The 26,770-nt window shown below is 38.6% G+C and overlaps 1 protein-coding gene across 4 annotated transcripts in view; it reads right to left on the bottom strand.

The window, feature by feature from the left end:
- Nucleotides 1–10,508: 10,508 nt before the first annotated feature.
- The window catches only part of GPR1 (G protein-coupled receptor 1), a 57,393-nt gene continuing 41,131 nt past the window's right edge, over nt 10,509–26,770 (bottom strand). For 2 of the 4 annotated variants that reach the window (XM_036758307.1, XM_036758308.1), the window contains exons 2-3: nt 12,320–12,398; nt 10,509–12,225 (exon numbers count right to left, since the gene is read on the bottom strand). In XM_036758307.1, the coding sequence (XP_036614202.1) occupies nt 11,148–12,212 (1,065 nt within the window). In that variant the 5' untranslated portion in view covers nt 12,213–12,225; nt 12,320–12,398 and the 3' untranslated portion in view covers nt 10,509–11,147. The remainder of the gene's footprint in view (nt 12,226–12,319; nt 12,399–26,770) is intronic. The other 2 variants (XM_036758306.1, XM_036758310.1) reach the window with 1 other exon arrangement.

The following is a 26,770-nucleotide window of genomic DNA, read 5'->3' as shown; positions in this document are numbered from 1 at the left end:
TCTTTGTAGTGATGATTTAATTTGTGTTGTTTTCATTATGCATATCATTCTCTCTTAGTTCTGCTTATTTTACTCTACATTTGCTTATACAAATCCTTTTGTATTTTTCTGAAAATCATCATATTCATAATTTCTTACTCTACAACAACATTCCATTACATTAGTATATCATGATTCTTTTAGCCATTTCCCATTTGATAGGCACCTACATTATTTTCAGTTCTCTGTTACCATAAAGAATGTTGTTATAAATATTTTGACGCATATTGGGCCTTTGTTTCTGTCTTTGACTTCATTTGAGTACTCCTACTTTCTTTTAAAAATTTTCTTTGAAATCCTAGACATTTGGTTTCTTCAAATGAATTTTGTTATTTTTTTCTAGTTCTATCAAGTACCTTCTTAGAAATTTGATTGGTGTGGAACTAAATTTGTAAATTAATTTAGGCAATATCATTATCTTAAATATTACATGGCATATCCCATCCAGGAGGACTGAATATCTCTTCAATTATTCATCTTCCTTTGTTTTTGTAATGCATTTGTGGATGCATTGATATAAATCTTGCCTGTGTCTTTGTTGTTTAGCTCCCAGATATTTCATGCATTTTTGTAGTGACTTTTTGAATGGAATTTCTCTTCTTATTTTTCTTGGTTTTTATTAGTATTGTACAGAAATACTGATGATTTCTACATGTTTATTTTGTATCCTGTTGCTTTACTGAAGCTGTTAGTCTTCTCAATTAGTTTCTTCATTGATATTCTGGGGTTAAAACATAGGTTTTTGCTGACTTTAGTTTATGAAAGAAGTAAAGTAATTATATTCATTATGCCACCATTATTCAAAGCAAGCATAGATTTGGCCTAATATAAAATTTAGCTTGTTAGCAGGAGGGTAGAGTCTACCTTCAGAACCACCAGAGGGCAGCATTTATGTTGTTAGACAAGAAAGAGACAATTTGACTTGGAACTGAATGTAACAGAAAACTGATTAGAAAAAAAAAGAGAGAAGGAAATCTATAGTAGACCAAGGCAGGATCTCTAAATGACTTAACCTAATCTTCCTCTCAGTTTTATATATCTTAATTCATTTATATATTTGGGCACCTAACTCAAAGGCACTTAAAAAGACCACCTATACTTTTGAATCACAATTGTTGAATTTTCAATAAAAATGGTGTATAGCTGCAAAAACCAGCCAAACAAACAAATACTATGTCTTTCAATGGAAATTTCCAATGATCTAGTAATGCACAAAAGATTTGGTCCCATAGTGCAGCTGAGTGGCATGGCATTGGAGAGAAAATAAAGCTTATCTATGAGCAGTGACAGAAATCGATGGCATTCATATTCCTAGCAAATGATAGAGCAGAGCCATGATGAAGCTGAGTGCTGGACTTGAAGCAGAGTTCAGTGCCTGGATTTGAATCTCTATTCTTCTGCTGTGCTGTCAACCCTGTATGAACTTAGTTTTTCCACTTTCTGGTCTCTTCTTTCCTTACCTGTAAAATGAGAGTTGGGCTATTAAGCATGGCTAACCCTTGTAGTGCCTGAGGCTTATTTGATCCCATGAGATAAATACTGCTATCAAACTGATTTTACAAAAGAAGAAACTGAGGTTCAGAGCATTTCAGTGACTTGTCCAGGGTCACACAAGTAGGTCCTCTCCAGTTTTAAATTGATGGTCCAATGGCCCTTTTATAGGGTAAGGTCTTTGTCTCTAGAGTTTCCTTTTCTTAATTTTTTTGTAGGGGAGCTACTTTCCCTATGGCTGATCACATCCTACTATGAGCAGCGGTTATGGCCAAAGTCTGAATCTGAAGCTTAATTTCTTGGGTGAAAATCAGGAACAATGAACAATCTTTCTACTGCTGTTTTCACTACTTCTTCCCCAATAGTTCACTAAACATTCTATTTTAAACTCTTTTCCAGGCCTATAGTTTACCTTTAGACCACAACCCTAACTTACTTTTCTTATTGCATAATTCCCACTGTTTTTCCTTTTCATTACTCAGATTTATGGATGAGGAGTGGAATCATCACGTTGCATCTTGTTTCTATAGTAAAAATGAAGAGCAAGGACCTTTTTTTCTTTCCAAAGCAGTTGATTATGTTATGTTCTGACTTGTTTAGTTACGTCCACCTCTTCATGCATGACCCAGTTTGAGGTTTTCTTGGCAAAGATACTGGAGTGGTTTGTCATTTCCTTCTCCAGCTCATTTTACAGATGAGAAAACTGAGTCAAACAGGCTTGAGTGACCTGCCCAGAATCACACAGCTAGTAACTACCAGAATTGAACTCATGAAGATGAGTCTTCCTGATTCCAGCCCTGGGGCTCTATCTACTATACCCCCTACCTCCTTATCTCAAGTTAGCTTATCTTTTTAGCCAGCTCCTTGGTGCTGAGGGTGCAGGGTGGGAGCCTGAAGTTAAGCTCCTACCTTAAACACTTACTAACTGCGTGACCTTGGGCAAGTTACTTTACTTCTGTTTGCCTCATTTCCCTCATCTGCAAAATGAGGCTATTATTACCTACCTTTAGCATTGTCATGATGAGCAAATGAGATGATATTTGTAAAGTGCTTAGTACAGCGTCTGGCACACTATAAGTGTTATATAAATTGTTTTTACTGTCGATAGTAACAATAATAAAATTCTTTGACTTAGATACACAGTTCATCATTGGGACCACACTTCATTACTCTGATGAAGTTGGGCTATACTTCACTAAGAGTGTGATTGCATTTTCACTGGCTCTCCACCACGATGGGAATCCTTCCTCTCCTTACCTCTACCTCCATGCTTCCTTGGTCTCCTTCAAGGCTCAGCTCAAATCCCTCTCCATCTCCTAGTGCCCTCCCTCTGAGGTTACCTCCTACTATACGGTATATATTTACATACACAGAGTTGTTTGTTTATTGTCTCTCCCTTAAGAATGTGAGCTTCTTGAAGACATGGATCATGTTTTTTGCCTTTGTTTGTATCCCTAGTGCTTAGCACAGTGCCTGGCACATAGTGTTTGTTGACTAACTAAATTATCTATGTAGCTCATATTTTTTATGAGGAGTGGGGGTATGGTAAAGTATTTGGACTTGGTACAGAATAAGTGGGTATGTCATTGTTCCAACATCCTGGTCCTTCTTCATTGTCTCTTTGAGTTGTGATTGATATTGACGGTTTTCATGTGAATCCACTAAGGGATGGAACAATTTCACAGTATTTTGTGAGGTATGCCAGGACAATTCTAAGATTTGGTTTTTTTTATTATTCAGGAAGTTAAACATACAGATAACTATTTAGGTAATAATAAAGATAGTATGTGATTAAATGCCCAAATGAATGTTCTTGGTGTTCAGAAAAGGATAAAGTGGCAAGGGCTAGTTTTGTAGAGGAATTCAGTCTTGGTCTGGGCCTCAGAGGATGGAAAGATTTTTAGAAATTTCTTTTGCCATTTGAGTTAGTCTGTTTTTTAAGGTGTTGTTTTCTTCAGTGTATTTTTCAGTATTTTTTTGGGTCTCCTTTAGCAAGTCATTGACTTGTTTTTCATGGTTTTCTCACATCCTTCTCATTTCTCTTCCCAATTTTTCCTCTACTTCTCTAACTTGCTTTTCCAAATCCTTTTTGAGTTCTTCTATGGCCTGGGACCAGTTCATGTTTTTCTTGGAGGCTTTTGTTGTAGGCTCTATGACTTTGTTGTCTTCTTTAGGCTGTATGTTTTGGTCTTCTTTGTCACCAAAGAAAGAATCCAAAGTCTGAGACTGAATCTGGGCACGTTTTCGCTGCCTGGCCATATTCCCAACGAACTAACTTGACCCTTGAGTTTTTCAGTGGGGTATGACTGCTTGTAGACTAATGAGTTCTATGTTCCACGTTTGGGGGGGAGGTGCCAACTCTGTCAGACCCGCACTACTCCTTCCCCAAGAACCCCCAGTCCAGACTGGGCTTAGATCTTCGGCAGGCTGTGCACCCCTGCTCTGATCCACCCGCTTAATTCCTCCCACCAGGTGGGCCTGGAGCCGGAAGTAACAACAGCTGTAGCTGCCCCACCTCCGCTGCCCGCAGGGCTGGAAGCCGAACCGCGAACTCCTTCCACTCCCGCAGCTTTTCCCACTAAACTTCTCCGCAGTCTTTGGTGTTTGTGGGTCGAGGGGTCTCGTAACTGCCGCAGCTCACATATTCAGGGCGCTAGGGCCCCCTCCGCCCAGCTTCTGTTGTGGATGGTTCACGCCGCTCAGGTTGGGCTCTGCTCCACTCCGTTCCCAGCTCCCAGCTCCCAGCTCCGTGTGGAATAGACCTCACCCAGAGACCATCCAGGCTGTCCTGGGCTGGAGCCCTGCTTCCCTCTGCTGTTCTGTGGGTTCTGCCATTCTAGAATTGGTTCAGAGCCATTTTTTATAGGTTTTTGGAGGGACTCGGGTATGGAGCTCACTCTAGTCCATGCTTACCAGCCGCCATCTTGGCTCCGCCCCCTTTTTAGAAATTTCTAAAAGCGATTTGGTACCATACCCTAAAATGTCCTTTGTCATAGTGATACCACTATTATAATAACACCCCAAAGAGATCACAGAAAAGGGAAAAGGACCATATAATCAAAAATATTTATGGGAACTCTTTTTTTTTTGTGATGGCCTAGCTAAGGAGGTATCCATCATTTGGAGAAAGGCTAAAAAAAGAATAGACTCAAGGCCCTGGTTGTCCTCCCCTGAACAATCTCCAGCGTATCAATCACCTTTTTAAACCACAAAACTGAACACAATACTCCAGAGGTGATCTGAGGGGGACCCAGTATCGGCAGCACCATTTTGCTATTCCAGGAAGCAATGGCCCTCTTAATGAAGGTCAAGATTATGTTTGCTTTTTTGGCTGCTACATAACACTGGACTCATGATAAGCTTACAGTCCTTTAGGTCCACCAGATCTTTTTCAGAATAATTGTTGTCAAACCACATCTTCCCCATCTTATATTTGTGAAATTGACTTTTTGTGCTAAAGTATAGAACTTTACATTTATTCTTATTGAATTTCAACTTTGAAAAATAACACAAGCATTTATTACTAAATCACTCAACACATTGCATGGAAGCAAATGAGTGTGAGCAGTCTCTTCAGCAATAATATTTGTACCTTAGCAGATAGCTCATACTTCTTATGAGGGATGGTGATATGGTAAAATGTTTGGACTTGGTACAGAATAAATGGGTATGTCATTGCTCTGACAACTGGGTCCTTCTCCATTGTCTCTTTGAGTTGTGATTGGTATTAATGACAGTTTTCATGTGACTCCACTAAGAGATGGGACAATGTCACTTCTGCATCTTTGCAAGAAACTTCTTTTTCCTAAAAGTCTCGTGGGAATATATGCTGAGAAGGTTGCTGCTATACTTGTACCACAATGGCAAAATAAATAAAAAGGCTTGAATTTCATCCAATTAGAATTAGCCCAATGCTTTAGCATTTTGGATCCTGACTCTGTCATCCAGTGTCTTAGCTACCCCTTCTAGCATGATATCACCTATATGCCTTTATCCACATCAGTGATAAAAATGTCAAATAGCACAGGCTTGATTGGCAAAAATGACCAAAAAAAAAAAAAAGGAAAATTATACTCATTGGAGGGCTCATGAGGTAGGAGAAGGGGACTAGAGATAAGGTAGCCTCCTCCTCCCAAGAAAGAAATAAAAAGAAAGAAAAGATGGTAATTGAAGCATCTTAAAAAAATGCTCAGAAGAGGCAGTCAGTCAATCAACAAGAATTTATTAAGCAATCTTATCTGTTCCAGGCATTGTGAAAAGCTCTGAGGATACAGGAGAATAGAAAGAAGGTCAGAAAGAATCACAGACAAGAAAGTCAGCTTTGAAAGTTACACATTGAATTGATGAGATATTTAAGAAGAAAAGTAAGTTGTACATAACAGAGACTCATAGTTACACGTACTTTCCATTTTATTCTGGATAAGGAATTGCCTGTTTTATTTGGTGTTTGTTAAGTTAAGAATAAAAATACATTAAAACATTTTAAGTACATTTAAAAATAGCAGAGGACCAAGCACAGATTCCCAGGGTGCCTTATTGGAGATCTCCTGCCAGGTTGACATTAACAATTACTCTTGGATTCTTGGCATATAACCAATTCTGAATCTGATTGCTATATCCTCCAATCCACATCACTCCATCTTCTTCATAAGAATTGTATGAGATGACTTGCAACAGTTTTGCTGAATTTTAGGTAAATTATATCTATAGCATTCCCTTCACCTACAGGCTTAATATTCCTGTCAATAAAGGAAATAAGCACTACTTATTTTTAATGGCCACACTTGTCTCTTTCTTTATAGTCGTCAATTCCCTTTCCTAGATGTTCACATATCATCCCTTTAGTGACCCAATTTCCCAGGAAGTGAAGTCAAGCTCACTGGCTTGTAGTTGAAAGACTCCATTTTCTTTTCTTTTATAAAAATCGGGACAACTTGGCCTCCTATTTTATGTCACCTCTCCTGTTTTATAGGATCCTTCAAACGGAAATCACACCTGAGGGCTGTCTAGTTCCTGAGGATGTCATTCATCGTAGATTTATTAAGGTCACCGAGGTGCTCTCTCCTTACTGATTTCTTTGCTTCTCTTAGTAATAATTTCCCTGATATTCACCTTGTGGAGCTTTTGTGAGGAGGTGTATTGCGATTATTTAATCTCTCTGGGCCCCACTGTCCTCATTTGTAAAAATGGGCAGAATAATACCTGTGAGACCTACCACGTTGGGTTGGTGTGAAGAATCCACTTTTTAAACCACAAATTACTGAAGAAATGTGAATTACTACTATTAATGCCTTTGCTACTAGAAAAGATTGTGAAACCTGCTTCTCATGTTTATAAACAAGACCAGTCTTTCTTACTAAGGATGATCCCAAAGGAGCCTACTTGGCTATAAATGGATGAATTAGACAGCAGACTAGTAACGGGTTTCAATTCCAACCTCTATGGAACAAGGACTTGGGAGTAGAGGATCTCTAAGGCTCCTTCCAGATCCATCAATCTATAATTGCTCCTTTTGATAGGCTTTTGGATCTAGGGCTGGAGGGCATCTCCGAAGCTGTTTTGTCCAACCCCCTTTGTCTTACAAATGAGAAAACTGAGACTCAGCAAAGTTAAGTGACACGCCCAAGGTCACATAAGATTTGATTCTCATTATAGATCTAGAGGCGTCTATTAGAGACTTTGCATTTAGTGCTTTCATTTAATTTGCTTAATGGAGAACCTTTTTTCTTTCTTCCTTCCTTCCTTTTTATTTTTACTTGCCCCCTAGAGCTACTGGCATATTTTTAAAAATGAAAATAAGATTTAAACCCAGGAATTTCAAGAATTGAAGAGTTGTTGTCTATTAACTTGAAGGTTAATGTGCTCTAATATACTGCAAGCGCTCCTCATTTGGGCTTTCGGAATCATTAAGTAAATGGTTTAATGTGCATTGGCATTTGGCTTATTTGTAACAGCCTTTTGGGTAAGACTGCCCAGAAACAGAACTGATGTTGTCAGTTCTGATTTCCTAGCTCTGCTGGAGGAATCAAAGCTTCAAATTAACAGTGGCAATCAGAAAAGAGGGGCCTGTCATTAACTTTCATTTTAAAAACAGCTTGGAATGGGAATTGTTGAGGCGAAAGAATAAGAAAAACAACCTTATAATATGAAGGATTGACATATAAAATTCATTTTAAAAAATTTCATTTTTTTTTCTAGACAGGGTGATATAAGTGGAATGAATTATGAACATGGAGTCAGGAAAATTAGATTCAAATCCTGGCTGTGATACTTACCAACCATGTGATCCCGGGTAATTGCATAGCCTCCATGAGCCTCAGTTTGCTCATCCATGAAATGGGGATATGAATGCTTGCACTTTCTGCCTCACAGGTTGTTGTGAGGAAAATGCTTTGTAAACCTCAAGATATTAACACACAGCTGATTTTATTCCCCTGCATGAATACTTTTTTTTTTTGAGGAGGGAAGGCGGGCAGTTGGGGTTAAGTGACTTGCCCAAGGTCACCCAGCTAATAAACGTGTCAAGTGTCTGAGGCTGAATTTGAACTCAGGTCCTCCTGACTCCAGGGCCGGTGCTCTACTCACTGCACCACCTAACTGCCCCTGAATGAGATGGGACTTCTAAGAAATGCTCCAAAGAATTTTTTTTTCTTAAAATGATTTTTCTTTACTTTTCAAATTTTATTTAGAATTATTTATTTAGAATTACAGAATGTCATAGGTGGTAGGAACTTAGAAGTCATCTTGGCCAAAGCCTTTTTTTTTTTCCTTCTGAGCTTAACAAAAAACAAAAAAAAAAGTTTTTCAAATAGGATAGTACATGAAACCATGAATTTCTGTTCTCTGCTTCTTTTTCAATTCATAACTTTCACAGATGCCCTGACGGTCCGTGTCTGGTAACAACTTCTGAAAGGCAATTTTAGTTCATTTTAGTTTAGTTACTCAGCCTACTCCACTGGCTCCCCATCACCTCTGGGATCAAACATAATCTCCTCTATTTGACCTTCACAAACTGGCTCCTTACATGACTCCCCTCCACATGCCCTACAATCAGCTACATTGGCATACTTGCTGTTCTTCTATCTTTCTGTCCCTGTGCTCCTGGCTATCTCCCATGCTTGGCCTAATCCCCCTTTCTCTTCCTCCCCAACACTGCTACTGCTTTCCATCTGAGATTTCCTTTCATTTACTTAGTATTTATCTTCTATGAAAGTCATTATTTACATGTTTCTGCCATATTAGAATGTAAGCTACTTGAAGACAAGGACAGTGTTTTTACCTCTCTTTGTACCCTTATAACTTAGTGCCTGGTATATAGTAAGCCCTTAATTAAATCTTATTGACTAACAGAAGGACAGAATCCCTTGCTTCTTTCAGAGCACGGCTCAAGTGCCAGGCTTTACATAGGGCTTTCTTGTCACTCACCAGGCCAACTCTCCTTCCCTCACCCTCCAGTTATTTGTACTTTTCTCTTCTGAAATTAATTTGTACTACTTAGTACATACTTTGTGTAAGGGGTACTGTTGGTGCACTGTTGTGTTGTGTCCATGTAGGTTATATATGCCCCCGGGTCTAGACGTGGCTTGCAGGGAATCCAGAAAAGATAATTCTAGAGTCTCTTCCTCCCACAAACCCCCAATCCTTTCCCAAAGGAGGCTTTGTTTTCTGCCAGGACAGGAAGCAGGAGGTTGGGGCCACAGGCTGGCCACTGTGTGTGTTTGTGTGGTGTGTGTGTGTGTGTGTGTGTGTGTGTGAGTGAGAGAGAGAGAGAGAGAGAAACAGAGAGAGACAGAGAGAAAGTACTAGGCTATAATTATTTCTATCTGACATTTTAAACATTGTCAATCTAGGAGAAGTAATGTTTACGTTAAAACTGAATGCCTGATCTCTGCCTTTTAATGGGAAAGGAGTACTACAAACTATATATTCAAGGCTCCATTCCTTTTCCTATCAGGTGGCAGTTAAACAATGAACACATAGCAAACAGCAGATAAACCTATTTATTCAAGAGCTAGTAATCAGAAGTCAGAGAAAGTATACATACGAGAGATTACATACCAGACGATAAGCAGAAAGAATGGGCTTTCTCTTTGGGAGTGAGATAATTCACCTCAACCAAGAGAGTCTCAGATCTCATCCAAGGGGAAATTTCCCAAAGTCTCTAGTGTCGTAAACCACGATTGAAATGTCGGGTCCTCTGTATGTCAGCTCCTTCTCAGAAGAAGGTCTTCCCAGGTCTTTTTCCCTTTAGCAACCTAAAGAGATTCTGGAACGGCATGACTTCTCTCTTGAAGTTGGAAGCCAGAAGACCAGGATCTCCCTTTTTTCTAGCTCTTACCAACTCCACTTCTTGGCAGATGGAGATCATTGAGTAATCAACCTCTGCCAAATAGGAGAACCTCACATAGATATTCTTCGAGGCCTGGGTTACATTTGTATTTACTTGGGAACATTCTAGTGGAATGTAAGCTCCCTGAAGGCAGGAATAATTGATTTCTTTTTTGTCTTTATGTCCCCAATAGCTAGCATGATGCCTTGTCTACGGTAGGCACTTAATTTATTGAATTGTTTTTATTTAAAATAACTCTTGTGCATTATTGCTTGGACTTTTTAAAAAGTCACAATATGGAGAAATAGTAGAAAGAAGCTGATGTGTCATCAAAGCCTTCATATTGTTAACTTATTATAGCATCATAGGATTCAGAGTTAGAAGAAAGTTTACAATTCATCTTCTATTCCAACTTCCTTATTTTAAAGATAAGGAACTGAGGCACAGAGTGGTTAAATAACTTGTCCATTGTCATGGAGTTGGTAGAGCTCAAAGTCAATAGTCAATGCCAGTTCTTTTGGCTCCAAATTCTATATTTTTTCCTTTATCTTTTGGCCAAGTCTAATTATCTACTTAGATATTGACCTTGTGGGTTTATGATGTTCTTAATGATCTCTCTCTCTCTCTCTCTCTCTCTCTCTCTCACACACACACACACCCCACCAATTTTGAGAATCTATTTATATTTGTAGTAATACACTTTAAATGAATATAACATACACTCTCTGGCAGAATGCATGAATTACATAAAATTAAGAATAAACCTATTTGTGACATTGTGAGTATGTCTGCAAGGCTATCTGCAAAAATGAAAACGTTAGAAGCAGCATATGCCTTAGTATTCTTGAAAATAATCTATCTCATTTTTAATAATAAGCTCCAGGATCTTTTAAGTTATCCTAAGAAAATAATAAAATGCTTCAACATCAGAGACTATGTCAGAATAGTATAATGAGCAAGAATCAAATTAAACAAGCTTCTTCCCACATTTATGACAACCCTAAATGGGGCTGCCTCAGTCAACAGTTAGAAAAATGGACCACTGGGTATCTTGTAATTAGATTTGATTCAAAGATATCCCAGTTAGGAGACACCCACATGTGGCCACAGTTACACACAAAGCTATATTGCTCGGTGGAAAAATAGCAAGAGAATGGTTCACTGTTAACTAGCCAGTATTTGCCTGGCTTGATTATTTTATCAGAAAAACCAGTTGCTTCTTACTGGCATGTCATATCATGGGCAGTTTGGGTTTCTTTTGTTTTAGCTTCAATTTTGGGAACCCTCCTCATGGAGCCATTTCTAGGAGGCACAGATTCTTGGCCTCTGAGTGTTTAAACTGTTCGCTTGTTGTCCCGGACCAGCTGACCTCACGTAATGTATGCTTTAAGAGCTCAGCAACTGAAGTCCGGAAGCGAGCCTGGAACTTCTTACTAATCAAGACGTAGAGAAGAGGGTTCAGGCAGCTATTGAAGAAGGCCAGACCAGTAGAGAGGGGGAGTCCCGCCTGAAGCACGTGGTGGAAGTGGCTGCTGTGGTGAATTGACAGTTCCCAAATGCTAAAGAGGTGAAAGGGAGTCCAACAAATCACAAAGGCCAGCACCACAGCCAGTATGGTCCAGAAGTGCTTGCTGGAGGTCAAGGTTGCTCTCCTCTTCACCTGGAGGGCAAGAAGCGAGTAACAGATGATCATGGTGAGCAGGGGAAGGAGGTAACCCAAAACAAATTTTATCCAGGTCAGAACATGGTGCCTCATTAAAACAATGCCGGCATCACTCTGATGGAAATTATTGTAGCAGATGGTGTGGTTGTTGAAGTCAAGAGTTTCTCTGAAGTACAGGGTAGGGCCACTGATCATAAATGCCACCAGCCAGACTACACCAATGACAAAAATGGTGCTCTTTAGCGTCCGGTAACGTTGAGAGAAGACGGGGTGAATCAGATGAACATAACGGTCCAGGCTGATCACCGTGAGGAAGAACACACTGGCAAACATGTTCAACAAGGCAATGAAGGAGTTGGCTTTACACAGCCAGGTGCCAAAGGGCCAATGGAAATTCATGGCCACATAGGAGATGTAAAGAGGTAGGAAGAGAACAAAGATGAAATCCGCAATGGCCAGATTGAGGAACCAGAGAGTAGCCACTGTCTTTTCCCACTTAAACCCTGTGAACCAGATGACGATGGCATTTCCTGGCACCCCAAGGACAAATGCTAGACTATATAACACAAGGGAAATCCACTGCGCAGCTCCCAGGTGAGCCTCCTCTTCCAATTCCAACTCTTCTTGAAGATACTCAAAGGGATAGGTGTAATTCTCAAATTCATCAGAAAAATAGTCAAGCTCTTCCATGATGTCTTGGTGCCTGGAAAATCAGGAAATTATAAAACTAGTTAAAAAAAGGAAAACTTCATTTAATCATGAGCACAAATGAAAGAACATTTTTCATCATGATAGACCTGAAATGGTGGAGGTAGTTTCTAGTCAGGAGTTCAAATTCTGCTGCAAATACAAGTCAGCACATTTTCTGAGCAGGCACTGTGAAGCAATACAAATACTGTATTTAGAAAAGTTACTTCCTTAGCCTCCTTTTCTTCATTTGTAAACAGGAAAAAAAAATTGTCATTCACTTAATTTGTTGAGAAATTGTAAGGCTTTTTACTTATAAAGTGTTTAAGGTTCTCTAAATTAACATCACTTTATTATACTGTTTTCTAGGCAGATCTTCAAAGAATATGATTCAGATTAAATTTGTTGGGCTCATTAGAAACTTTAACATATAACAAACAGCCTTTGGGTGCTTAATGTTCACACGGGGAGAGATACCAAAGAAGACATCATCTCTATATGCAAATAATTCATGATCTACTTAAGACTACAAGTGCAAATTCCTTGAGATAAGGAAATGTGTTTTATAAATCTTGGTATTTTCCACAGTGGCACACAACACATTGCTCTGTATATAGTAGATGCCAATAAGCACTTGTCTAATGAATGAATGAATCCCTAAAATTGCAGAGCTAGGAGGGACCAACTCTTTCAATTTTAAGGATGAAGAAACCGAGACTGAAAGAAATTAAGTGACTTTGCCAAGGTCATGCAGGTAGAAAGTAGCAGAATCAGATTTCAAATGTTGGTCACCTGAGATGGAAGATGAAAGAAGAGCAAAAAGGGCTTTGAAAAAGTAGGTGGCTAGGAGTTATGCCTACAACATCTCACCTACAAAGGGATAATTCTGCTCACAAAAGGCCAAGTGGTCAGACACAAACCAGGTTGTAGGGAGTTGAAGATTGAATGGACGTTGAAGAAGTAGAAGCAGCAAACTTATGCTATCATTTTTAGAAGTGTAGTGGTGAAGGGAAGAAGCAATATATACATCTTGAGTGATCAGCAGCGTCAAAAGAAAGGTTATATATATATATATATATAAAATATATATATATATATATTTTTTAGAATTGAGTAGACTAGAGACAACTATGTTTGTAGGCAAAGGAGAAAGTCAGTAGAAAGGGAGAGAATGAAGGTGAGAAATGAAATGCCTGATGGAACATGTTCATGGAGGAAATGGGAGGCAAGGCATCAACGTGAGACTTAGCTGTGGCATCTCTTCTCTTTCACAGTATATCCCCCTTTCAAAATATTCTTTTTCTTCACTTATGTTTCTCTATCTACCTTCTCATGTGTGTTTTTTTATAAGTGTGCTTCTCCTCAGGATTTCTGGGAATCTCATGGCTGTCTCTCCAACCTACTACTTGGGTTTAATGTAGGAGGAGGAATATATAGCTTGAGTCCCCATCCAGTAAGACTATACTCAAAGACCAGGCAAATCACCAGAAGGCTAAAATCAAATCAGTTAATTGAGTATAGTAAAGCAAAAATAATGAGTAAACCTATGTAATAAAATTGCCTTAGCTTCTCATGAACAAAGGAGAACTAAGGTGTGAGGCTAAATCTAATTTCTGCCAAACCACTGTCAATTTTCCTAGCATTTTTTATTAAATAATGAGCCCTTAGGAGTCTTTGGGTTTATTGAACACTAGGCTGCTAGGTTAATTTTCTTCTGTGTGTTGTTTATCTGATCTGTTCCTCTGATTCTTTCCCTCTCTCTCTCTCTCCCTCTCTCTCTCTTCCTTTCTCTCTCTCAGCCAATACCAAATTGGTATGATCATTTCTGCTTTGTAGTATAGTTTAAGATCTGGTAGTGCTAGGCCATTTCCTTCCCACTTTTTTTTCATTATTTCCTTTGCAATTCTTGACCTTTCTTACCTCCAGATGAATTTGGTTATAATTTTATTCTAGTCCTATAGAGTGCAATACTTTGGTAGGTTGACAATTTCCTGAGTCTTCCAAGTTGAGATGAACTTCCACTCTGAGAACACTAGAGGGCGGGCTACCACATGTTGTTGCTGGCATGCCTCTCAGTGCAGCCTCCTCAGCTGTCACCTGCTGAATTTGTGCATCCACCAGGGTCATCTGGGAGAAAGTGCCTCTGCAGCTGGTCCTCTCCGGAGCCCCACCTCCACAGCTGTCAGTGGTAAAAACCCTACACTCTTCAATTGTTACAGCTCTGCTTCTCTATGGCCATCTCTAACTGCTGTTTCCGCAGCTGTCAATCTCAGAAGCAGTTTCTACAGACATATTTGACCCCACATCTCTTTTCTGCCACTTTAGCCCCAGGCTTCCTAGTTGCCTTTGGTCAACACTCTCAGCTGCTTATATTTTTTAGCTTTTTTTTTTTAGCTTCATACCCATCCAAGCCACCTGCCATCAGCCTGTTGTTAGATCTAACCTTCTTCAAGTCTTTTGTTTCACCTAAGAAATATCCAAAATGGCTTAGGCTGTGGCTGTATTTTTTTTTCTCCCTTCCTCCAACTCAAGGTCATCAGCTTTGACGCCCATCTAGGATAGGGTGAATTGTTTTAAATGGTCTCTTTCTCAATGGAATACCCCTAAAGGGTCTTTCCAGTTGCTGCCTCCCTCTGAGCCTTAGAATAAATTTATTCATCTCTCTGTGTGCCTTTTTCCTTTCTCATCATGGTTACACAATAACAGCAACATTGTAAAGACAAACAACTTTGAAAGATGAAAGAATTATTAACAATGCAATGACCATTCATGATTCCAGAAGATTGATGATGAAACACACTATCCATTACCGAGACATGGCAGAATAAGGACGAAGAATGAGACACATGTATTTTTGTATTTTTACTGCTTGAGGGAAATTGTTTTGCTTGACTGCATGTTTGTTTCAAAAAAAATTAGTGTTTTTTTTTAAATGGGTAGGAGGGAGGAGGGAGCAAAAATGGATTTCAGTTACTGATTTTTTTTAATAGAGAGGCTGGGGGTTACAGATGTGAAATGTTGCATGCAACCCTTTGACCCAGCAATACTCCTTCTAGGGCTGTATCCCAAAGAGATCATAGAAGAGGGAAATGGACCCATATGTACAAAAATATTTATAGCAGTTCTTTTTGTGGTGGCAAAGAATTGGAAATCAAGGGGATGCCCATCAATTGGGGAATAGCTGAACAAGTTATGGTATATGAATGTAATGGAATACTATTGTGCTATAAGAAATGGGGAACAGATGGACTTCATAATATCCTGGAAAGACCTACATGATATGATACTGAGTGAGAGGAGCAGAACCAGGAGAACACTGTACACAACCACAGACATACTGATTCTGTGATGACTAACTTTGATAGACTTGGCTCTTCTCAGCAATACAAGGTTCAAAGACAACACCAAAAGACTCATGATGGAAAAAGCTATCCACATCCAGAGAAAGAATTACCGAATCTGAATACAGATTGAGGCAAACTAGCTGCTCTCTCTCTCTTTTATTCTTCTTTTTTGGTTTTGTTTCTTCTTTCTCATGATTCATTCCATTGGTCATAATTGTCCTTTACAACTTGACTATGGTGTAAATAAGTTTAATGTGAAGGTATATGTAGAACCTTTGTCAGATTATATGCCGTCTTGGCGGGAACAGGGAGGAGAAAGAGGGGAAGAAAATTTGGAACTCAAAAACTTGTGGAACTGAGTATTGTAAACCAAAAATAAAAAATAAATAAATAAAATAAATGTTGCATGCATTTTCAGATGAGGTCACTATATTATTAGTTTTACTTAATTGTTTTATTCTGTTACAAAAGACCTCTCACAAAGTAGAAGCGAATTGTACATGTATGTAATGTAAAAAGAAGACAAAACAATAAAACTTAAAAAAAACCACAATGTTCAGATTATACCATACTCCTAAGTGTGAAGTTGGTCTCTTGTAAAGATGCTATATTTAAAGAGGCAGCTAGGTGGCACAATAGATAGAATTCCAGCTCAGGAAGACTTATCTTTGTGAGTTCAGCTCTGGCTTCAGACACTTACTAGCCGTGTGATCCTGGGCAAGTCACTTAACTCTGCCTCAGTTCCTCATCTGTAAAATGAGCTAGAGAAGAAAATGGAAAACCACTCCAGTATCTCTGCCAAGAAAACTTCAAATGGGGTCACGAAGAGTTGGAAACAACTAAACAACAACAAAATACACTAAAGACTCATAGCTGGGGATTTTTCACTGCTAAGTTCAGAATATGAATAGTGAGAATGGGTATGATGAATACATAGATGTATGAGAGAAGCCTACTTTGCTTGCTAAATATCAGTTCTGGTTCATTTACAAAGAACCTCCTTCTTGAGGGCATGAAATACTTGATTAGTGAACTTTGTGGAGGGCTTATTTTGTAAGATCTCTCTGTCTTCTTGGGGAAGTGAGCTTGACCTAGTTTAAAAAGAGGGGTGGGTGGGGCTTGATTAGAATTATATCTGAATGTTTTTCACTTGGTGTAGAACCGTAAAATGCTGCCCCACCCAGGACATACTCAAAATGTTTGGCATCAATGATATCCTTAATTTCTCTTTGGAGGAATGTCCTGAGGGAGAGATTACCAGAGGGAGCAGAGGCAAAGAAATATTTTATAAAGGCACCCTGCCTAGCCACCACACAAGGGAGGGAGAGTGATAAAAGAATACTCATTCTGGAGTCAGAGGACCTGGGTTCAAATTCCATCTTTGACACCACCCATGTGACCTTGGACCAGTCACTTAACCTCTTGAGGGCTCAGTTTCATTTGTAAAACAGAGCCCTTGGATTACATGGCTTCTAAGTTGTTTCCAGCTCAATGATCCTGCAAGATGGGTTGACTACTGTTGATGTTGACAGTTTACTTCTGATTGGTAGTCAGTATCTGAGTCAGTTGAAGTTTCCTCAACCCAGTGACAGTATAGTCCTAGTCATTAGAGCTGTCTGTCTCTTGGCATCTTTACTATCCATGCCAATCAATACCATATCATTGGATATTCAATGGCTATCAATGGAACAAATGCCACAGTGGTTCAGCATGAGGCCACGGAGGTCTGGGGTTGTCAGGCTGTGATGGTACCATTTGCGGGTGCTGAAATGTGGTCTTTATCCATAGCTGGTCAGCAGGTTGGGATTCAGGCCAATGGCAGAGAACACATCACCTCCTAATTTCCTTCATCCTTAGTGGTAGTTACCACTCTACATCAGTGAGTATGAATTTCCAAAGGAAGACAAAAGCAACAAGTACCCCCTGTTAGTGGTTGTGGGGAGGTAGGAGGAGGTCACATTTACACAGCAATTCAGCTCAACCAATCGTAAGTGCCAGTCATATTCAAGGCACTGGGGATACAAAGACAAAGAGAAAATTGCTTGTCCCTGCCCTCTAGGAGCTTATGTTCTACTCAAATGTAAGCTCTTTACAACTTACAAAGCATTTTCCTCACAACAGCCATTCAAGATAGGCAGCAAAAACATTATTGTCCCCATTTTGTAGATAAAATAATTGAGGCTCACTGTGCTAAAGTAACTCATGGTATCATAGGTTTGAAGACAGTGGGGGTCTTAGAGTCCTACTTCCTCATTTTACAGGTGAAGAAAATGAGACCCAGAGAGGTTAAATAATTTCCCCAAGGTCACATGGCCAGCAAGTGGCAGAGCTAGATTTGCACACTTCACTACTATAGGCTGTTCCCCTCTTGCCAGTGGCTTGGAGTGACTACTCTATGCAGCTAGAAATGGGCAGCTCAGAGCAGGGGGAAGGATCTTAAGGCTGATGGTGGTCAATAACAAGGAAAAGTGACCACTCTCTGAGAATCCTTCCTGTGTCTCAGATCTATCCAATACACAGTTCTTTCTCCAGTCTTTCCATTCATTCTGGAAACTGTCTACATGCAATATTGCATATGTCAGCCTCTGGTATGCTCCCAGTTCAAATGATCTTGTTCACTGGAGAACCTAAGTCCCCAGGATGAAGACTGATTCAGATTTAGAAATCACTTCTGAAAGTCCATGTCTTGAACCACACTTGAAATTTAAGGAAAAAACAAACAAACAAAATTATCTTTTACCCCATATTTGTGACAATGACTCCAACTTGCTTTAGTTATTTAACCTGGCTGAGGAATCTATGGGACAATTAACTGCTTGGCTGTGCTTCTCTGGTCATGGTACCACAGAGATGAATCACACAAGAGTGTTTTAGAACTATAAGGTACATTACAGATGATCTAGTCTAAACTTTCATTTCACAAATGGGGAAACTGAGTCTAGGAAAGGAAAACTACTGGCACACTTCTAGGTAAGGGCGAGGCTATTAAAAAAAAAGAGCTGATATCTTCTGACATCTCATCCAGTGTTCTTTCTGCTACCCCACATGACCTCACGTCAGTTATGCTGAATTTATAATCTAGCCTGGGGGCTGTTAGATGGCTCTCATAATTATATGATTAAGATTCCTGAAGCTCTACTTCTCATTCCGGAATTAAAATTCTGGCTTGTTCTCACACAATGTGGGTTCCAGGGCAATTTGTCAGAAAAACAAAACAAAAAACCAAACCACATAATTTCCAAACAATGATGATGACCCTGTCGACTGTTCACAATTCTTGAAGCGTGCTGAATGGTGATTGAATACTTAGAAGCAGCGCTCACAGAACGGGTTCTGGTTTCTTTTTGAGGGTGTTTTCAGCAGCTACAAGGGGATAAAGGACATCCTTGTACACTAGGAAACTGATCTAAGGTCAGTTCTAAGACAGTGATAAAAAAGTACTTGCCATTCCTGCAGGAGCAGAAGGGTTTGGCTCTCATTTTATGGAGCAAGAGTGAGGCAGGGAGTAGGCATCAGTTGCTAAAAATAAGCTATTTTGAACTCAGGCTACCTTATTAGAATTATAATGTCCACGATGAAGGGGACGTCATTGTACTCAGACAACATCTGAATCTTTATGCTTAATTTTGGTGCCACACGTTAAAGAGGACATTGATAAATGAGAGTATGTCCGGAGGAGGATGGTCATGATAATGATGGTTCTGGAAACCGTATCATCTGAAGGATAGTTAAGGGACCTGGGGGTATGTAGCTTAGAGAAAAGGACATTCAGAGTTGGGGGAAATGAACATGTGAGTTGTCTTCGAATGCTTGAAAGGCTTACTATATGGCATTGGAGTAGATTTTTTCTACATTGTTCAAGAAAGAACAATGAGCAGCAATGGTTGGAAACTATAGGAAAGCAGATTTCGATTCAAGATTTAGTTTCATTTAAAAACTTTCTGACTTTAGAACTGCCCGGCAACAAAATGGGCTGCCTTATCCAGTAACTCACTTTCTGTTACTGACAAGGAGTGGCCATCTGTCAGGGATGTTGTAGAAGGGATTCATCCATAGAGTGAGAAGATGCTCTGAACGATGAGAAGTCTTTGTTTTTACTTTTCTACCCTCACCTCCAAAGAAGGGGGCAAGACAGGTTTTAGGCTCTGGGAATTCTTCCAGGCCTTCTTCAACATCAGACTGAGGATGAGAGTGGAGTTATCTGTAATTCCATAGACAGGGCTCTGGGATAAAGGCCAATATGGAGTTTACTGGACCGGACCTGTCTTGGGGCTGTGGAGGATCATAACAACAACGACAAATACTACAATGATGTTGTTGGATCATTTTCAGCCATGTCTGACTCTCTGTGACCCCATTTGAGGTTTTCTTGGGAAAGATATCGGAGTGGTTTTCCATTTCTTTCTTTGGCTCATTTTATAGCTGAGGAAACTGAGGCAAATAGTGGTAAGTGACTTGCCCTGGGTCACACAGCTAGTAAGTGTCTGAGGCTGGATTTGAACTCAGGTCTTTCTGACTCCAGACCCAGCACTCTACCCACTGCACCACCCAATACAAATACTAAAAAAAACTCTTTTAGAAGTCACGGCCAATTTTTTATGTAGTCACATTACTACATCCTTCAATTAACTTGGCATTAAAATTTAATTCCAACAGAGAGCGCTGGCTAACATTTGGGCATACAGATGTTTTATTTAATTTTTAAGTAACCGTGATTCGCTCATTGAGGAGGAAAGAGGCAGAAGAGATTTCACTCCTCATGAGGCAGTTGGCACTTGCTTGTAGGTAGGGTGGAACTAGATTAACTTCTAGTGATATAATTCTGGAATAAGGCTCTTCTCAGAAAAGGCCCTTGGACACACATTGGTGTGCATGTCTAATCACCATGCACTTGAAAATTTAAAGAAAGAGGATACGGTTGAGAGCAAATTTAGAAAGTCCACGCCCATGCCCCAGTCATTTGGATCAGTATATGCAGCTGTTACATTTGCACAGACTGAAGTAAACAATGAAAAGGAATGATTTCTAGGGCAGGGGGCGGGAAAGCAAGGAGTGTCTAAAGGGACTTAGGCTTAAATTTGGTTTTGTGAATCTTTCAAACTTCAGTACCCATTGGGAGCATTTTCTTGGTGTTCTATCACAGACAAAGGAGGTCCAAGGTAGTAGTGCATCTCAGTGCACCCCATTTGGGGTTTTCTTGGTAGATACACAGGAGTGGTTTGCCATTTCCTTCTCCAGCTCATTTTACAGATAAGGAAACTGAGGCAAACAGGATAAGTGACTTGCACAGGGTCACACAGCTATTAAGTGTCTGAGGTTGGATTTGAACTCCCTAGGATGAGTCTTCCTAATTCTAGGCCTGATGCTCTATTCACTGTACCACCTAGCTGCCCCAATAATAATAGCTAGCATTTATGGGGAGTAAGGGGGCCTTTAAGTGGGCTTAAAATTTTTTTTAACTCCAGCTATCTATCTATCTATCTATCTATCTATCTATCTATCTATCTATCCATCTATCTGTCTATCCATTATCTATCTATCTATCCATGTATCCATCTATCTGTTTATCCATTATCTATCTATTCATCTATCGATCTGTCTATCCATTATCTATCTATCCATCTATCTGTCTATCCATTATCTATCTATCTATCAATCTATCTATCTATCTATCTATCTATCCATCATCTATCTAGCTATTTATCACTATTCACAGCTGTCTGTGGCTTTGCTAGCATACCTATTCAGGTGCAGCATCTTAATCCCCTTCCTGATTCCCATGATGGTTCTAGAAAGACAGGATGGGAAATGTTTAGAAATACGTGGTCATATGGATATTACTATTGTAGCTTCAGGGTGATAGAACCCAAGATGATTCAGGAGGACCTCTTTGAGACCACAGAGACTTTAGAAACACAAAAACTTTGGAGGACCATCCTGAGATGATAGGAAATTTTGGGGCTGGACTGTTCATAGGCATTCAGGAGAATTGTTTATTTTGGGGTTCTCTATTTTGGGCCTTGAGGAAAGGACTTCTGCTTGAGTTTTGGGGTGCCATGCAGATGAGGCAGAGAAGTGATAGAAAGATAAAAGCAGATGAATATACAGACAAGAGAGTAAGAGGGGAGAAGACAAGCTCATATCATGCCACTGAGACCAGGAAGACTTGGCAGTTGTGGCAGTCGGTAAGAGTGAAGTCTAGTCACCAACTCCATTCTTTTTGGGAAGAAAGATCCCTACTTTTCTCAGGGCACAGTGCAGGGAAAATTTCAACCAAAGCAAAAGTCCCCTCAGAATTATCTGGGAGAAAGGTTAACAGAAGCCTTGCAGGTTATCATGAATCTTGTTTGAATGTTTATCACTGTTTTTTTACATCACTTGTTTCTGACATATAACATGGCCATTATTGGTGATTCTTGTGAAGCCTATAAATTCACAATTTGAGATTGAGAGAGGGGAAACTTCCATGGGAGAAGAGATTTCCCCAGTTTTATTCTGGAGTGGGAACCAAGACAATTAGAAAGTTTCTGCAGTTTTGGTAATTTAATGAGATTTTCCTGAAGCATATTCACTAGACTAAATCTGAACCTGGAAAGAAGGAATTAATAAGGAGATAAGCCAGTAGCAGAGAGGGATTAGGTTAGTATGTTTGTTCTTAACTACATCCGATAGACCAGGCATCAAACTGCCAAACCCCCATAAGGGCTATACTATTAATTCTTTATTTTTATACAACAAATGTCAGATTATAATAATTATCATTAATTTTAGCAAAAATGATAACTCTTTATTTGTGTAGTGTGACTGTCTCAATGTGACTTACAGAGAAGCAAGAATGGATCTTCCCTCCTTACCTTTCTCCAAAGGAGACTTTGATTCCTGCCAAGGATGGGGCCAGGGACAGGCCACTCTGTTCCCAGGGAGACGAAGTACTAGCCTAGAATTATATCTATCAGCTCCCTTAAATATTATTAGTCTGGGGGAAGTAATATTTAGGTTTGAGCTAAACTCCTGATTGCTATTCATTAACAGGAAAGGGTAGGCCCCAATCTTTATACTCAAGGCTTGGCCCCTTCCCACCGTACAGATAACCCTTCAAGCCATATTTATTTAGCATTTACAATTCATAAAGACATATTATCTCCTTTGATCTTTACAACAACTCTATGAAGTAGATAGGGCTATTTCTCTAAGCTGAGAAGGCCAAGGTTCAGAGAGCTTAAATGATTTATACAAGGTCATCCAGCCAGTGAGTGGTATAGTTGGACCTAGAATCTTGCACACACGGTAATTCCTTAGAAATATGACAAGGGAATGGCTTATACCACCATAGGTTTCTTTTTCACACTTGAAAATGACAATAACCTAGGTGACAAATCCCATCTATTTTAGAGCTGTTAAAATTAAGCTTTCATAGTTTAAAACTGCACTAACAGCTTTAGGATACCACCCTGTATGACCTGTCTTACCAAAAGATTGCACTCCCTCCCAATTCTGGAATAGAATGCAACACGGTAGGGCAGTAGATAAGAGTGCCAGGCCTGGAGTCAGGAAGACCTGAGTTCAAATCTGGCCTCAGACACTATGTGACCCTGTGCAAATCACTTAACCCGGTTTGCCTCAGTTTCTCCATCTGTAAAATAGGGATAATAATAGCACCCACATCCCAGGGATGTTGTGAGAATTAAATGAAATAATAATTGTAAAGTGCTTAGCACAGTGTCTGGAAAATAGTATGCAGTATCTAAACATTAGCTATTATATTATTACCCTTATGGTTATCATTAGACTCCAGACCAACTATCTTACAGAAAGCCACGTGGTATAGCGGCAGAACCAGAGTTGTGAGACACGAGCAAATTTCTTGCTATTTCTGAGTCTCAATTACTCCATCTTTAAAGTGGGGCTAATAGAAGTTGTAGCTTCTACCTCACAGGGTGGATTTGAGGCCCAAATGAGATGATAATGCACTTAATGGATGTAAATGTGAATTATCATCATCTATTTCTACTGGATTACTACAGGAGTTTGCAGAGTCACATTATATTTCAATCATTATATTTCTATTCCCTCATTTATTTGTTACATTCAATATCTTTGGCTCTTGACATTAATTTTTCTATAATGAAGTTTGGATAAAATGATGAAGCAAAATCTTTATGTCTCTGCCCAGCAATTTTTTTAAAAATCATTTAATTTTATTTTTTGCTGCATTTGAATTCTAAGCTTTTTTCCTCTCAAATCTGCACTAGAGAAGGCCAATATTTGAAACAGATACATGTGTGGAACGATACTACAATACATAGTTCCATATATCAGTTCTTTCTCTGGAGGTGGATAGCATCTTCCTTCATTGGTCCTTTGGAATTGATTTGAGCATTTATATAGCTCAGAATAGCTTAGTCACTCACATTTAGTCCTAGAACAATATTACTGTTGCTGTATGCAATGATCTCTTGGTTCCATTTGTTTCACTCTTCATTGTTTCGTGCAAGTCTTTCCATGTTTTCCTAAAAGCAACCTGCTTATCATTTCTTACAGCACAGTAGTATTCCATCACAATCGTATACCACAACATATTCAGCCATTCTCCAATTGATGGGCATTCCCTCAGTTTCCAGTTCTTTGCAACGGCAAAAGGAGCTGCTTTAAATATTTTAGAACATACAGGTTCTTTTCCTTTTTCCCTGATTACCTTGGGAACAAACCTAATAGTGGTATTGCTTAGTTACAAGGTAAACACAGTTTTATAACTCTTTGGGCATAATTCCAGGTTGCTCTCCAAAATGGTTTCATCAGTTCACAGTATCACCCATAGTGTATTAGTATCCCATTTTTTTCCATATCCCCTCCAACATTTGTCACTTTCCCCTTCTATCATTAAAGTCAATCTGATAGCTATGAGATAGTATTTCAAAGTTGTTTTAATTTGCATTTCTCTAAAAAATAATGATTTAGAGAATTTTTTTCCTATGGCTATATATAATTTTGATTTCTTCACTGAAAAACTGCCTGTTCATATCCTTTGACTATTTATCAATTGGGGAATGACTCATATTCTTATAAATTTGACAAAGTTCTCTATATATTTGAGATATGAGGCCTTTATCTGAGGAACTGATTGTAAATTCCATCCCTAACCTCCACAGTTTTTTGCTCTCCTTTCTAATCTTGGTTACATTGGTTTTATCTGTACAAAAACTTTGTAATTTAGTGTAATCAAATGATCCATTTTACATCTCTGTTTCTTGTTTATTCATAAATTCTCTGATCCATAAATCTGATAGGTAATATGTTCCATGTTCTTCTAATTTACTAATGATATCCCCCTTTATGTCTATGTATACATTTTGACCATATAATGGGAAATGGTGTAAGATATTGATCTATACCTAGTTTCTGTCAGAATGCTTTCTAGTTTTTCCAACAATTTTTACCAAACAGTGAATTCTTATCCATAAAGCTTAAATCTTTATATTTACCAAACACAAGGTTACTATAATCACTTGTGTGATTGTGTATTGAATATCTACTTTATTCCATTGATCCACCATTCTGTTTCTTAGCCAGTACCAGATAGTTTTGATAATTACCACCTTATAATATAGTTTAAGATCTGGGACAGCTAGACCTCCTTCCTTTACATTTTTTCATTAATTCCTCTGATATTCTTGAACTTTTCTTCTTCCAATTGAATTTTATTATTTTTTAACTCAATAAAATAATTTTTTAGTAATTTAATAGGGATGGGCTGAATTGTCATTTTTATTATACTAGCTTGGTCTACCCATGAACGATAAATATTTCTCCAATTATTTAAATCTGACTTATAAAAATGTTTTATAATTATGTTCATATAGTTCCTAGGTTTGTCTTGGCAGGTATACTCACAGGTAATTTATATTGTCTATGGTTATTTTAAATGAACTCTTTCTTACCATCTCTTCTTGCAGGGCTTTGTTGGTGATATATGAAAGATTTATGTGGGTTGCATTTATATCGTGCTACTTTGCCAAAATTATTAATTATTTCAACTAGATTTTTAGTTGAATTGCTAGGGTTTTCCAAGTATACTATCATATTGTCTGCAAAAGGCAATTGTTTTATTACCTCATTGTCAATTCTGATTAATTTCTTTTTCTTCTTGTTGTTGCTAGCATTTCTAGTACAATATTGAACAATATCGGTGATAATGGGTATCCTTGTTTCACTTCTGGTCTTATTGCGAAGGCTTCTAGCATATCTCTATTACAGATAATGCTTGCTAATAGTTTTTAGTAGGGATAAATGTTACATTTTGTCAAAATCTTTTTCTGCATATATTGATAAAAATGTGATTTTTGTTACTTTTGTTATTGATAGAATTCATCATGTTAATAGTTTTCCTTATATTGAACCAGCCCTGCATTCCTAGTATAAATCTCACTTGGTAATAATGTATAATCTTTGTGATATATTGTTATAGTCTCTTAGCTGGTATTTTATTTAGGAATTTTCGCATCAATATTCATTAGTGAAATTATTCTATACTTTTCTTTCTCTGTTTTTATTCTTCCTGGTTTAGGTATCGTATCATATTTGTTTCATTAAAGGAGTTTGGTAGGACTCCTTTTTTACCTATTATTCCAAATAATTTACTAATATTGGAGTTAGGTGATCTTTGCATGTGTGGTAGAAGTCACTTGTAAATTCATCTGCTCCTGATACTTTTTTTTTTCTTTTTAGAGGTGGTGGGAAAAGCTTCTTGCAGAAAGCGGGATTTATTTATTTATTTTTGGGGGGGAGGAGGGGAGGTGAAGCAATTGGGGTTAAGTGACTTGCCCAAGGTCACATAGCTAGTAAGTGTCAAGTATCTGAGGCCAGATTGGAACTCAGGTCCTCCTGACTCCAGGGCTAGTGCTCTATTCACTGCGCCGCCTAGCTGCTTCTTAATTTTTTTTCCTTAGGAAGCTCACTTAGGACCTATTCAATTTCGTTTTCTAAAATGGGTTTATTTAGATATTCTATGTTCTCTTTTGTTAATCTGGACAGTTTATGTTTTTGTAATTATTCTTGATTTCACTTAAATTATTAAAATTATTGGCATGTAATTGGGCAAAATAACTCATAATAATTGCTTTAACTTCATCTTCATTAGTGGTGTATTCACCTTTCTCATTTTTAATACTAATATGTTGTCTCATTATTATAATTCTCTTTAATAAATTATTTATTGTT

The sequence above is a fragment of the Trichosurus vulpecula genome, chromosome 4 (genome assembly GCF_011100635.1).
Source record: "Trichosurus vulpecula isolate mTriVul1 chromosome 4, mTriVul1.pri, whole genome shotgun sequence".
Taxonomy (NCBI): Eukaryota; Metazoa; Chordata; class Mammalia; order Diprotodontia; family Phalangeridae; genus Trichosurus; species Trichosurus vulpecula.
Note: the sequence above shows the minus strand (reverse complement) of the source record. Positions and strands in the feature narration are given on the sequence as shown.